This window comes from Camelina sativa, chromosome 1 (genome assembly GCF_000633955.1).
Source record: "Camelina sativa cultivar DH55 chromosome 1, Cs, whole genome shotgun sequence".
NCBI classification, from domain to species: domain Eukaryota; kingdom Viridiplantae; phylum Streptophyta; class Magnoliopsida; order Brassicales; family Brassicaceae; genus Camelina; species Camelina sativa.
In genome coordinates this window covers 1,638,047-1,649,543 of record NC_025685.1, presented here as the reverse complement: position 1 = coordinate 1,649,543, position 11,497 = coordinate 1,638,047, and the positions used below count along the sequence as shown (strand labels likewise).

General features: G+C 38.1%; 2 protein-coding genes and 1 pseudogene across 2 annotated transcripts in view; 2 read left to right on the top strand and 1 right to left on the bottom strand.

Annotated features, from left to right (window-relative positions):
• On the top strand, positions 105-5,090 carry LOC104707652 (protein HASTY 1-like; the record flags this gene model as incomplete). Its single annotated transcript, XM_010424076.1, is given in 15 exon segments — positions 105-176; positions 262-499; positions 838-900; positions 984-1,271; positions 1,349-1,462; positions 1,594-1,720; positions 1,810-1,979; positions 2,091-2,192; positions 2,631-2,734; positions 2,826-3,111; positions 3,224-3,465; positions 3,560-4,063; positions 4,150-4,444; positions 4,553-4,736; positions 4,825-5,090. Coding segments are annotated over 15 exon segments (2,845 nt in total), but the record flags the coding sequence as incomplete, so codon positions are not given.
• Positions 5,182-9,338, bottom strand: LOC104707565 (annotated as a pseudogene).
• Positions 10,991-11,497, top strand: part of LOC104707369 (sodium/hydrogen exchanger 2) — a gene marked incomplete in the record, with an annotated part of 5,136 nt that continues 4,629 nt past the window's right edge. Inside the window, 1 exon segment of the mRNA XM_019244409.1 lies at positions 10,991-11,334.

Below are 11,497 nucleotides of genomic sequence, written 5' to 3'. Positions count from 1 at the left end.
TTCTTAGTGGGTACGGATTCATTAACACCCTTGCGGAGATTGTTATATTGATATCAGCCATGCATTTTTTCTTTACTGATGAAGTGCTCGCAAACTCATAATAGGTGCAGCTTCTTACTTTCTTCTCCCGACTTCCGTCTTCATGCTTGTGAGATTTTCAAACTAGTCTGCTCTAGGTATGCAACTGGGCTGTTTTATCTGATGTACTTACGTGAGCACACATAGACATCTTTGAAATTTTCTAGCTTTTCTTATCTGCAGAAAAAGACCCAGTGATGCTTCTACCGCAGAGTTCGATTCTGCAATTAGCAATTTGTTTCAGATCCTGACGAACGTTTCCAGAGAATTCTTATTCAGATCCTCTTCAAGTTCTAGCGATTTAGATGAAAGTGATTATGATTTTGCAAAATGCATGTGTGAAAGTATGGCCTCTTTAGGCTCAACGAACTTGCAATGCATCTCTTCTGATGGTGGTGTTATGGCTCTTTACCTTCAGCAGGTATTGTTAATGTCTTATTTTTGTTACTTAACTGGATGTTTTCAGTGAAGATCCTGAAGTTAGTAATCGCTGCAATGGCAAACTGAAACAGGATAAGTTTGATTTTGAACAGTCAAATTTTTATCGTTGAGCTGGTCATTTTGAAAATTTGAGATTAGATTCTCGTTCTTGAGTGAGCCGAGTCCAATTGTTTAATAAGTGTCGTATCCTTGCTGATATAGTTTGATTGATCTCGGCCAATAATAACTTAAAAATCCTTCTATATATGTTAGCAATAATATTTTGCATTATTAGATTTTATTTTGAATATGTTGCCTTATTCGTTTTTATTTGTATAGATGCTTGGCTTCTTCCAACACTTCAAGTTAGGCCTTCACTTCGAGGCACTTCTCTTTTGGCTGGTATGTCGTAAATCCAACCTTCTTCTTTGGGAAATTTCAAAGGCTTGTTGTTAATTTCAGCGTCTTTTCCTTTTGAGTTTTAGTCATTGATGCGGGATTTACTTCCAAAGCCCAAGGCTGCGACTTATCCAAGTGGTGAGGGATCATCAACTGGCGGTGTGGTTAGTTCAAGCCAGGTTGATAGTGAAAAGAAAAAGACTTTAAGTCTTATTAATGATGATATCTCTAGCAGTCTACTGGATGTATCTTTCCAGCGGATGTCCAAGAAAGAAAATGTTCCTCCTGGTGTTACTGTTTCGATTGGGCCCCTGGAACTCTGGAGTGATGAATTTGAAGGGAAGGGAGAATTTGGCCCGTACCGATCAAAGCTGGTATATTCCTGAACCAAATGCATTGGGTCTTACTTTCCAGACAAACACTTACCTAGAAACTTCTTTCTTTCGTGCAGCTAGAATTGATCAAGCATACTGCTTCTCACAAGCCTCTCGTCGCCAGTACCAAAATATCTGAAAGGGTGATTACACTCATTAAGCACCTATTGGCTTCTCCAGCACCCCTTCAGGTTTTCTCTCGACTCTCGAGTTCTTTAAGCTGTTGACTTCGCTTGACAAACATGCACCATTAGATATCTACTATATGGAGGCTCTTTGATGATCTAGTTCATATTTAAGCTCATGATACAAACATTCCCAGGATGTAGCAGTGATGGACACCCAGGACTTAGCACTTGATTGTATTGTGGCAACGATTTTTGATGGATCAAATGAGTTTGCTGGGGGAAGTTCTGAAGTTCATTATGCATTACGTGGAATATATGAGGGTATACTGCAGCATATTCAAATTCCCAAGGTTTTGTTTACTATGTCTGGCCTTTTTTAACACTCGGTATTGTGCTGTTTGATGGGCCAGGATTGCTTCAGCAGCTTCTCTCTTTAAAATGGAATGAACCAGAGCTTATGATAGTGCACGTGCACTATCTGGATGCAATGGGTCCTTTTCTCAAGTATTTTCCAGATGCAGTTGGAAGTGTCATCAATAAACTGTTTGAGCTTCTCACCTCTCTTCCACACGTTGTGAAGGTTTATTGTTATTGTATACATGCGCTTATACATATAAATAACCTTTTCAAAATTTTGACAGTGCAGAAGTCAAGGTGTGGATGAGTTATCTGACGCCTGTTTCTTTGGCAGGATCCAGCTACTAGTATATCTCGAGCTGCAAGATTGCAGATTTGTACATCTTTCATTAGAATAGCCAAAGCCGCAGAAAAAAGTGTTTTGCCTCACATGAAGGTAGCTTTGATCTGTCACTAATTACAGTTAGGAATTCAGATAAGTAAACGCTGGAAAATTGTTTGCATAAGTTTATGATTTGTTAAGCTGGTGATGGTGTGATTCATGGATATATACCACCACACACTTTTTTCTTATTGTCGTACACGAAGACAAAATTCTTTAAATTGGTTCTAATAGTCTAATCAAAGGTGTCTGGTTACTTTATCTTGTTAAAACTAGAGCAACAGGGCACCAGCTATTGGTTGGTCTGCATCATTATTTCATTGGTTTATATTTTCCTTCTTGTTGGAACATCTTTGGTTAACTAGAAACTTATTAACATTTTCCTGTGAACCTTGGGTATCATTTTTGTGGCAGAATTCTTCTTTTGCATTTACTTGAGTGCCTCTATAGCACAAAAAAAGTCGTCATCTTTACAGACATAATTTTGCGCAGGGTATTGCTGATACAATGGGGTATTTGGAAAAAGAAGGAACTTTACTCCGTGGGGAGCATAACATTCTGGGTGAAGCATTTCTTATTATGGCTTCCTCAGCAGGGTAATATTTGATTCAAACTGAAGTATAATTGATTGCATATATCCAGCTTCGGATTAGTCATGTTCTTAGATATAATCTAAACCTGGCGCAGAGCTCAACAGCAGCAAGAAGTTCTTGCTTGGTTATTGGAACCATTGAGTCAACAGTGGATCCAACCAGAGTGGCAGAACAATTATCTATCAGACCCAATGGGTCTTGTTCGCTTATGCTCCAACACATCATTCATGTGGTCTATATTCCACACTGTTACATTCTTTGAGAAAGCACTCAAGAGAAGTGGATACAGAAAAAGCAATTTGAACAAGACCTCTGAGACAACTCCAGCTTCACATCCTATGGCTCCTCATCTTTCTTGGATGTTGCCACCCCTCTTAAAAGTATGCCCTGAAAATGTGGACTTGCTTAGTTTAATAAGTCATGAAGCTCTATATTGGTATGCTTTTTGTTTTTGCAAGAATAACATGACAACATTCCTCTTTATATCTACAGCTACTCCGTGCTCTTCATTCCCTTTGGTCACCCTCTGTAATTCAAACATTACCTCCAGAACTTAGGGCAGCAATGACAATGACTGATGCTGAGCGATGCAGTCTCCCTGGTGAAGCAATTCCTAAATTTTCAAAAGGCGTATCGGTTTATGCTGATGGGTCGTTCGATGGAACTAAAGAAGGAAAAGCCGAGGCAAGTGAATCTGATATACGAAACTGGTTGAAAGGTATCCGAGAGAGTGGGTGAGTTTGTAGTATCCTCCTTTGAGCAAGCCTTACATAGAGCAATTGATATTTCTCTCATTTATAACTCATCAGTGTTTGTTTACACATTTAGATACAACGTGTTGGGCCTATCAACAACCATTGGAGAGACATTCTTTAAATGCTTAGATGCTAACTATGTTGCGATGGCACTCATGGAAAATTTGCAGTCGATGGAATTCAGACACATTCGGCTGTTTATTCATACCTTTATAATCTATATAGTCAAATCTTGTCCCGCGGATATGTGGGATTCATGGCTAGGAATGCTTCTGAACCCATTGTTTATCCACTGTCAGCAAGCTCTCAGCTCATCTTGGGCCGGTCTTCTGCACGAGGGGAGAGCAAAGGTTCCGGACTTGTTTGGCGTACAAAGTGGATCAGACATGAAACTTGAAGTGATGGAAGAAAAACTGTTAAGAGATTTAACTCGGGAAATTGCAACTCTGTTTTCAACAATGGCATCTCCTGGACTAAACAAAAGACTTCCGGTTTTGGAAAATTCAGGCCGTGTTGGTCGTGTGGATATGTCTACTCTCACAGATTTGCTTGCGTTCAGATCCAACTCTATGGTGGGGTAAGTATACTACCCTCTATATACTTCAGAGTAAAAGTTGTTTTGATAAAATACAAAATAACGGGAAAAAATGAATTGGATTGAAGGTTCCTCCTGAATCACAAAAGTGTAGCTCTACCAGCACTGCAGATCTGTTTAGAAGCCTTTACCTGGACAGATGGAGAAGCGACCACCAAAGTCTGCTGTTTTTGTGGTGTTGTTCTTCTTTTAGCTATACTAACAAATAACGTGGAGCTACGAGAATTTGTTTCAAAAGATTTGTTCACAGCAGTCATCCGCGGCTTAAGCATGGAGTCCAATGCCATTAACAGCCCTGATTTAGTTAATATATGCCGTGAAATATTTATCTATCTCTCTGACAGAGACCCAGCTCCTCGCCAGGTGAGTCTAAACCATAAGCATTCATGGTTGAGTCTTTTTGCCTGCTGTATGATACTTCATTTACCTTGGCTTTTGAGTTTTGATCATGTTTATTCTGGTATTTATCAGGTTTTGCTTTCGCTCCCTTGTCTCTCTCCAAACGACTTGCATGCTTTTGAAGAAGCTGCAGCCAAAACTTCCAGTCCCAAAGAACAAAAGCAGCTTATGAGGAGCTTGTTGTTGTTAGGTACTGGGAATAACTTAAAAGCACTTGCTGCTCAAAAGAATCTGAATCTTATAACAAATGTCACGGGTAAGCCAGGTTCGCTTCACATTTATGATCTCTCTTTTCCAACAGAGTTTAAAACTTTACTTTCTTCCTCGTTTTTTTTTGCATTCAGCAAGATCGCGCCTACCCGCAAGCGCTCCAGAAACAATTGGAGCGAGTGTTCTGTGAGATGAAGCCATAGGAGTTCTTACAATGGATTGGAGAGTTGTAGAGAATATAAATAGAGTTTATTTGAGATGTGACAACAATAGAGATTAGAGAAGCAGGTTTATGTCCTTAGGTTATATTACCTTTACTTGATAAAATTCGTAGGTAAAAAGAGATAATACGATACAACACGGAAGAGATAATATAATACGATTCAAAGATTTTGTGATATCGATTCTTACAACCGGTGAATTCGTGATTTCAAAAAAAAAAGAAAAGTAGGATTTTATTGTCAAATAAAGTAATTGAAAGAACATCGAAATATCTTTGGTACTTTTGTCAGCTCTCTACTATAACCTCTTAACGCGGTCTTTGTCATAAAATGAAATCAGATTCTAAAATCAGAGGATCTCATGGGTACATGCTGCCGACAATTTACATGTGCAAATGACATTCACTGCTCTAATTTTAGCCACCAATTATGCATTGCGAAAGAAAATACACTAGTTTTTATTATAAGTTATGATACCGCCATGTTGTCTGAAAATACAGTGCGCGCTCAAACACTAATTGTGTTTTGCCTATCCGCAGGTGCGACGCATTGCCAGAGGGAACAATAAGGCGGGATATCTGCTGGATTTAACCCCAGTGCAGAAATGTTTCGGCCATACTCCTGGTAAGATATTTTAACTAATGATTGTACTTCTTTCTAAAACTACTATTTCCAGAGAACGCAATGAAACATCATGAGGAGGGTTACCTGAAGATCAAGGAACAATTGCATACACATCTTGTCTGTTTCAGATACATTCTGGTCAGATAAACTTGATGCTGCACCTGCTCGTTTCTGTGCATTTTGTCTGTGTTTCTGAAGCACTGTCTCTCTTTTTCTCGCCTGCAACATATTTTTACCACCTTTTACTACACATAATCCAACCAAATCTACATCTTTATAGTATAATAAGAATTTGAATACGATTTTCAGCAATAAAAACTCTGGTTTTGGTTATAGCTACTAGGGTTATTTGTCTATTCAACTCCTGTTGTTAAAATCTATAAGATTTGTTTACTTTTTCATCAACAAATCTTCTTTTTTCTTGCATATTGAAAAATGATGAGAACATTAGATGTGTTTTCTATCTTGATTTATAATAGAGATAAATCTCAGTTATAAAAGCTAGGGTCTCACTCACTTGTTTATTATACTTAGAAAGTGTTTATAACAAAAATACTTACCTCGCTAACAAGTTCAGCAGCTAATTCATAATAACGCCTGGAAATTTCAGTGACAGTGCCAAGCAATAACTCCTCCCTTGTTTCGTGGGTCAAGTAATTTCTAGCCTTATCTCCCTCCAAAAAGGCCTATCAATACAAAATAATGCAATAATCCACACTTCAGAACTCATCAGTCAAGCAACTTTGAACTTCAAACCGCAACCCCAAAGCTAAATGAATACCTTTAGTGGACGCAATAGTCCAATGACGTACGGTGAGTGCCTGACAGGCAGTGGTTTATTAGGCATCATAAATGTTGCGGTTATCCCCCGCAGCTGCCTTAGGTTCTATAGGAAAGAAGAAACCATTTACCACTACGGACTTGAATATGAACAGATAGTAGGATAATAACTATAACCTATTCAACTATAAAGCAAATTGTACTCAACACTGTTCTACAGATGCTCCTTAAGGCAGTCAAAACAAATCTTGAAGTGCATAAATTAAACAAGTGGCCTTTTTGTTTTCTCCATGGCCTTACCTCAACAGATTTATCAACAATGACTTCAATTATTGTCTTGGTAACTAAAGGTAGGACGTTCTCTAATGATTCTCCACCCTGTAACATGCTCCTCCTAACCACATCCAGAACTTCAGATGAGCATGAAGATAACTGGTGGTGATATATGTCCAGCATAATTGCCACGAACTTCTGAGACTAGACAATGTACATCATGTAAAACCTACAAGGGAGGTAACATGTAAATATTCCGATAATATCAAACGATCAACCATATGATCTATATAACCAGAGTTCATGTATGTGTGTGAAAATCAGATAGTTCGAGTTTACTTGGTTAACACAGCAATTTTTTCACTCTATTTAAAAACAAAAGTTCACAACAAAATAAAATTGAAACCAGTTACTAAACTCCTACAGAACATAACAGCACCTTACAAAATTGCAGAAATCCCAAAAAAAGTCCGAAGTAAGTGGAACTGAGAAACAATCCACATAAAAAGTGACTTACATATATAAAGTCTTCTGCAGTGGCTAAAAATGCCCATTCACCTCCAGGACTCGGGCTGGCATTACTCTTTCAAGTATTCACCACAGATGACACCCAATTACAATATCTACATGTTATTAACACATAATCAAAATGAGCACTGAAACAAAAATAGTGAGAGATGATAATATTAAAGATAAATTTCACAAACCTCGAGAGAAGCTGCAAGGTCAAGCGAAGAAATTTATCAGCAGCAGAGAAAACGAGAACATCTTCTTTCCAGCATGATCGCAAGCTCTCCAAAAGAGTAACGCTCTGTCTGAGCATTAAGTTGGGCGAACTCGGTTTATCTGAGTCAGAATCTTGAATGAAAACAAGAGAAGAAGAAGTAAGAGCAGAATCCAAGCCTCCAGCTATCTCCTGAAACCTGAAATTATGTATTTTCGAGTTAGAGATCTGAGAAGCCCGTAATATAATGGTAAGCCAACAGCCAGTTATTATAATTCTCAAGTACCTCAGTGAAAAGTACACTCCCACATTCCATTGCTTCATGAATTCAATACATATAGATTCAGCTCGAAACTTGGTTACAGCAGACCTCGACGGACAATAACCTTCACGAAAAGTATATGGTATGACTACTCTGAAAATTAACTTTAAAAAAATTTCACCACCAAGCTCAGAGAATAGTGTAGATCAGTTACTCCACCTTCAAGATATGCCAAGAAATCCAAGCTTGCCTTGTAATTCTTCAAGAACTCGGTAGGCCTTCCAGGAGAAAATGCTCCTGGTTTGACTTTCTGGATTGCCAAAAGAACTTCTTTCAGGATTGAATTTGCCAAGAAGTTAAAGACATGCAAACCCGATTTGTCTGTTTTAACAGCAAGAAACCACGAAAAGAGTACAATGAGTGAAATATAAAATGACAAGAATCAGAAGGAAACAAATGTCCAATTATGATTAACGAAAAAATCTACAAAAAATATGATCACACAGAGATTTGAGTGTATTACCCGTTGAAGATATTTCTAGCAGCATTTTACAGTCCTTTGCAATAAACTGCTTGATCTGTTTGTAATCGTTTTCAAGTTCATCTCCAGAAATTCCAGTAGCATCCGCTGATGTCTCATGTGAAATAATTTTATGTATTAACGGAGCCACAATGGTTGTACGAAAAATTTCTTCTGCATTCTTGGTGTTATCAATGGCAGCATATGCACGTAGGCAGTTGTAAAGGACGCTTGTGTCCCTGTTGTTTAGCCCATCAATGAAGCAATGACCCAGGCTAGCATCCAATAACACACTAGCGCTCTGAATACTCTTCTCCATGTTCTCAACGAAAGGCAGGTTCTGTACTGACATAACAGAACAAGATAGTAAGCATCAGTTGTAAGACTTTCTACTATCTTCTGAGGGCTAACAACTACACTAACGATTAAAGAGTAAATGCATGATGAAGACCTGTGCATGAGCCATATAGAACTTGAGGCGATTCATTTCACTAGCGATTCTTTCCAAAAGCATGCTCTGGGTTTCTCTCATGGTTGTTCCATCTTGCTGCGTGGGGATTTCATCACTCATAGAACCCCTTACCAAGGAATTAGCATCCTCGTTTTGCCAATCACAAGGAGTAGTTGGTAGAACTTTCATAAGCTTTTCAACCTACATTTTACAATTAAGGATCAATCACGCATAGATCAATCACTTGCCCAGTGGAGAATTAGAAGATTCAGAAACTAAAAATCATGAGATACCTTGGAGACCACATGAAAAGTATTGAACAACAATTCCAGAACCTCCCTGGAAGCAGCAGCATCGGAACGTTGATGCAATGCATTCCTAAGAGCGAAAAGCGCGGCCTCCACAGATCCACGAAACCTAGTGATCTTCTCACGGAGCTCAAGGAGAGGAGCGCGCATGCGGATAACAGCGGCATCGATATCCACGAGCTTAGTGCTCAAATTAACGAAATCTGCGTAGTCTCGATTGATTAGGTCAACAAGTTCGCGGTTAAGGGATGCTAGGTGTGACCGGAGCTGGGATCGGAGAGTGTCAAAGGGAACGAATGTGCGGAGCTCTGAGATGTAGGACTCGGAGTCGAAGCCAGGGGAAAGGAAGAGGGAAGGTTTGAACCATAGAGGATGGGAATCATAAGGATCCGAGAAGAATTCAGAGGCGGATCTCGGCGCTGACGATGGCGACGGCAACGTCGCGACCATACCTGACATTTTTTCGAGTCGCTGTTTCCTCTATGAGGGCCAGACACGGACTAAGATATATATATATATATATATATATATATATATGTTGGACTGCGTGCCGAATCCAAGTAATAGAGCTGAACTGCGTGTCGGCTTACGCAATTTTACTAAACCGGAAATTCTAAAATCCGGTTCGGTTTGGTGGGTGTAATTGAAAAATGAAAGAAACCGGCCTGATAAAATCCGAGGCGTGAACAAGTAAACCGGATTTTAGAATTTCCGGTTTAGTGACTCTAGATTATTCGCATGCTCTCGTAAGTAAGATCCGGTTAAATTTGAAAACGAAACAGCAGGGACAATCTCATGTTTGATGACTCTCTAAACTCTTCTTTGAGATAGCTTTATTTGCGGTTTGCTTGATACAACTTGTTGGATCTATCAACAAACAACGGATAGACGACATACAGTCTTTAAATTATTAGACACTAACACACCTATCATAGCAGCTTCAAATGATTTGAATCAAATCCAATGGCTCCTCATCTGTTGTGGATGTTGCCACTCCTCTAACGTTAGGTGCCTTTTGTCTTATGTTCTTAAGTACACACGCGGACGAGGACAATCTATATACTATTCCAAAAAGAGCTTTCATACGTCATATATGAGTAAAGGAAGTTTATTGTCAAATAAAATAGTAGGTTCACAGACTATTTTTGTACCTTTGTATGCTTTCTCTACAATTAATACTTGTTTAACGACGGGGAGCGCCTTAATTAGATCTTATATGCCGATTATAGTAGTATTGAAGTAAAACCGTTGTATTTGTATATTAGTCTCAAGAGATATCGGATCATCAATCATGGTTTCAGTATAAATGTTTTAGCTTTGAAAATGAAATAAATGTTTAATTTTGTAAAAAACTGTTGTCGGCAGAATAATAATATAGTTAGAGACCTTTTTAGTACATATTAACAAACTACACGTATAGTTAATAAAAATGCCAAGTTTCATATTGTCACTATCATGGTTCTTAGGAATGTTGTGTAGTGTAGTAGTACGTCTTCCTCTTCGATCGTGGACTAATATCGAAAATCATACTGTGCTTTTGAAAATGACGAAATTAAAGAAATCTAGAGAAACAATGGAAACCGGTAACTACGAAAAAAAAAAAAAAAAGAAGAAATGAATCACACAAGAAATGGTGACAACGCATTGGTATCATAACAAAATTCATGAGATCTCCGTTGAACACAAGATCCATGAACTTTTGTCACCTTCTAGGTTCAGACCCCCACAAACAAAGGCTAAAATATTGATCTTTTTTTCTTCTATAATTTTTTTTTGATTACTACAATAAGTAAAATGATTATCATCTACGTTCTGCTTAGGCTAAAATAGCAGCATCTTCCTTCCTATGGGATCCAAAAAAATATTGTTTTCCAACTAAAAACACACAAGAAAAAAGAGTAAAAGTGTTTGTTGCTATTAAAGTGTTTGTTGCTATTAAAAATATATGAGAGAAAAAAAAACAAAAATATCATCTATTGTAAATTAAAAATTCAGGAGATTTACTTGTCTACGACGAGGTCCACAGTAACTCAGATAAAAATCTAGCGTCCAGAATGATCTAGCGAATCAAAATAACGGCTATAAAGCCGCCAAATCGTTTAATTTTTTATTTCCTTCTTTTTTTTTTTCTTTATAGTTATTTTACGTTTGCGTTACGAATCCTCTTTTCACCTCTCTCTCTCAACGCAATCACCCACCCTACACGTGTTTCTTCTTCTGTTCCCTCAGTCTCGCTGTGAAATTGTTGTTTCTCCGGGCGAAATCAAAAATCCTTTTAGCTTTCTCTTCGGGTGTTAATTCGTTTCTTTTCCAATCGCATCTCCGTTTGTGCTTTTTTGCAGGAACGAACGTTTAGCGGAATCTCGGGTTTAGCTTCGTAGCTTTGCATTTTTTGTTTTTGATCTTCCTCTGTATCTATCTATCGTCCTTCTCTCGTATTGTTTGTGTCTTTCGCTGCTGCAAATCACAAATATCCTAATTCCTTGGAAGCGCTTCAGGTTTGCCATTCGGATTTCACCCTCTTTGTATTTTTATATTTTTATGGGTTAAGGTTGTGTTTTTGATTGCTTGAGAAAACAATAGTGGTGATTAAGTTATTAGACCTATTTTTTTTTTTTTTTTTTTTTTTTTTTTTTTTTTTTTT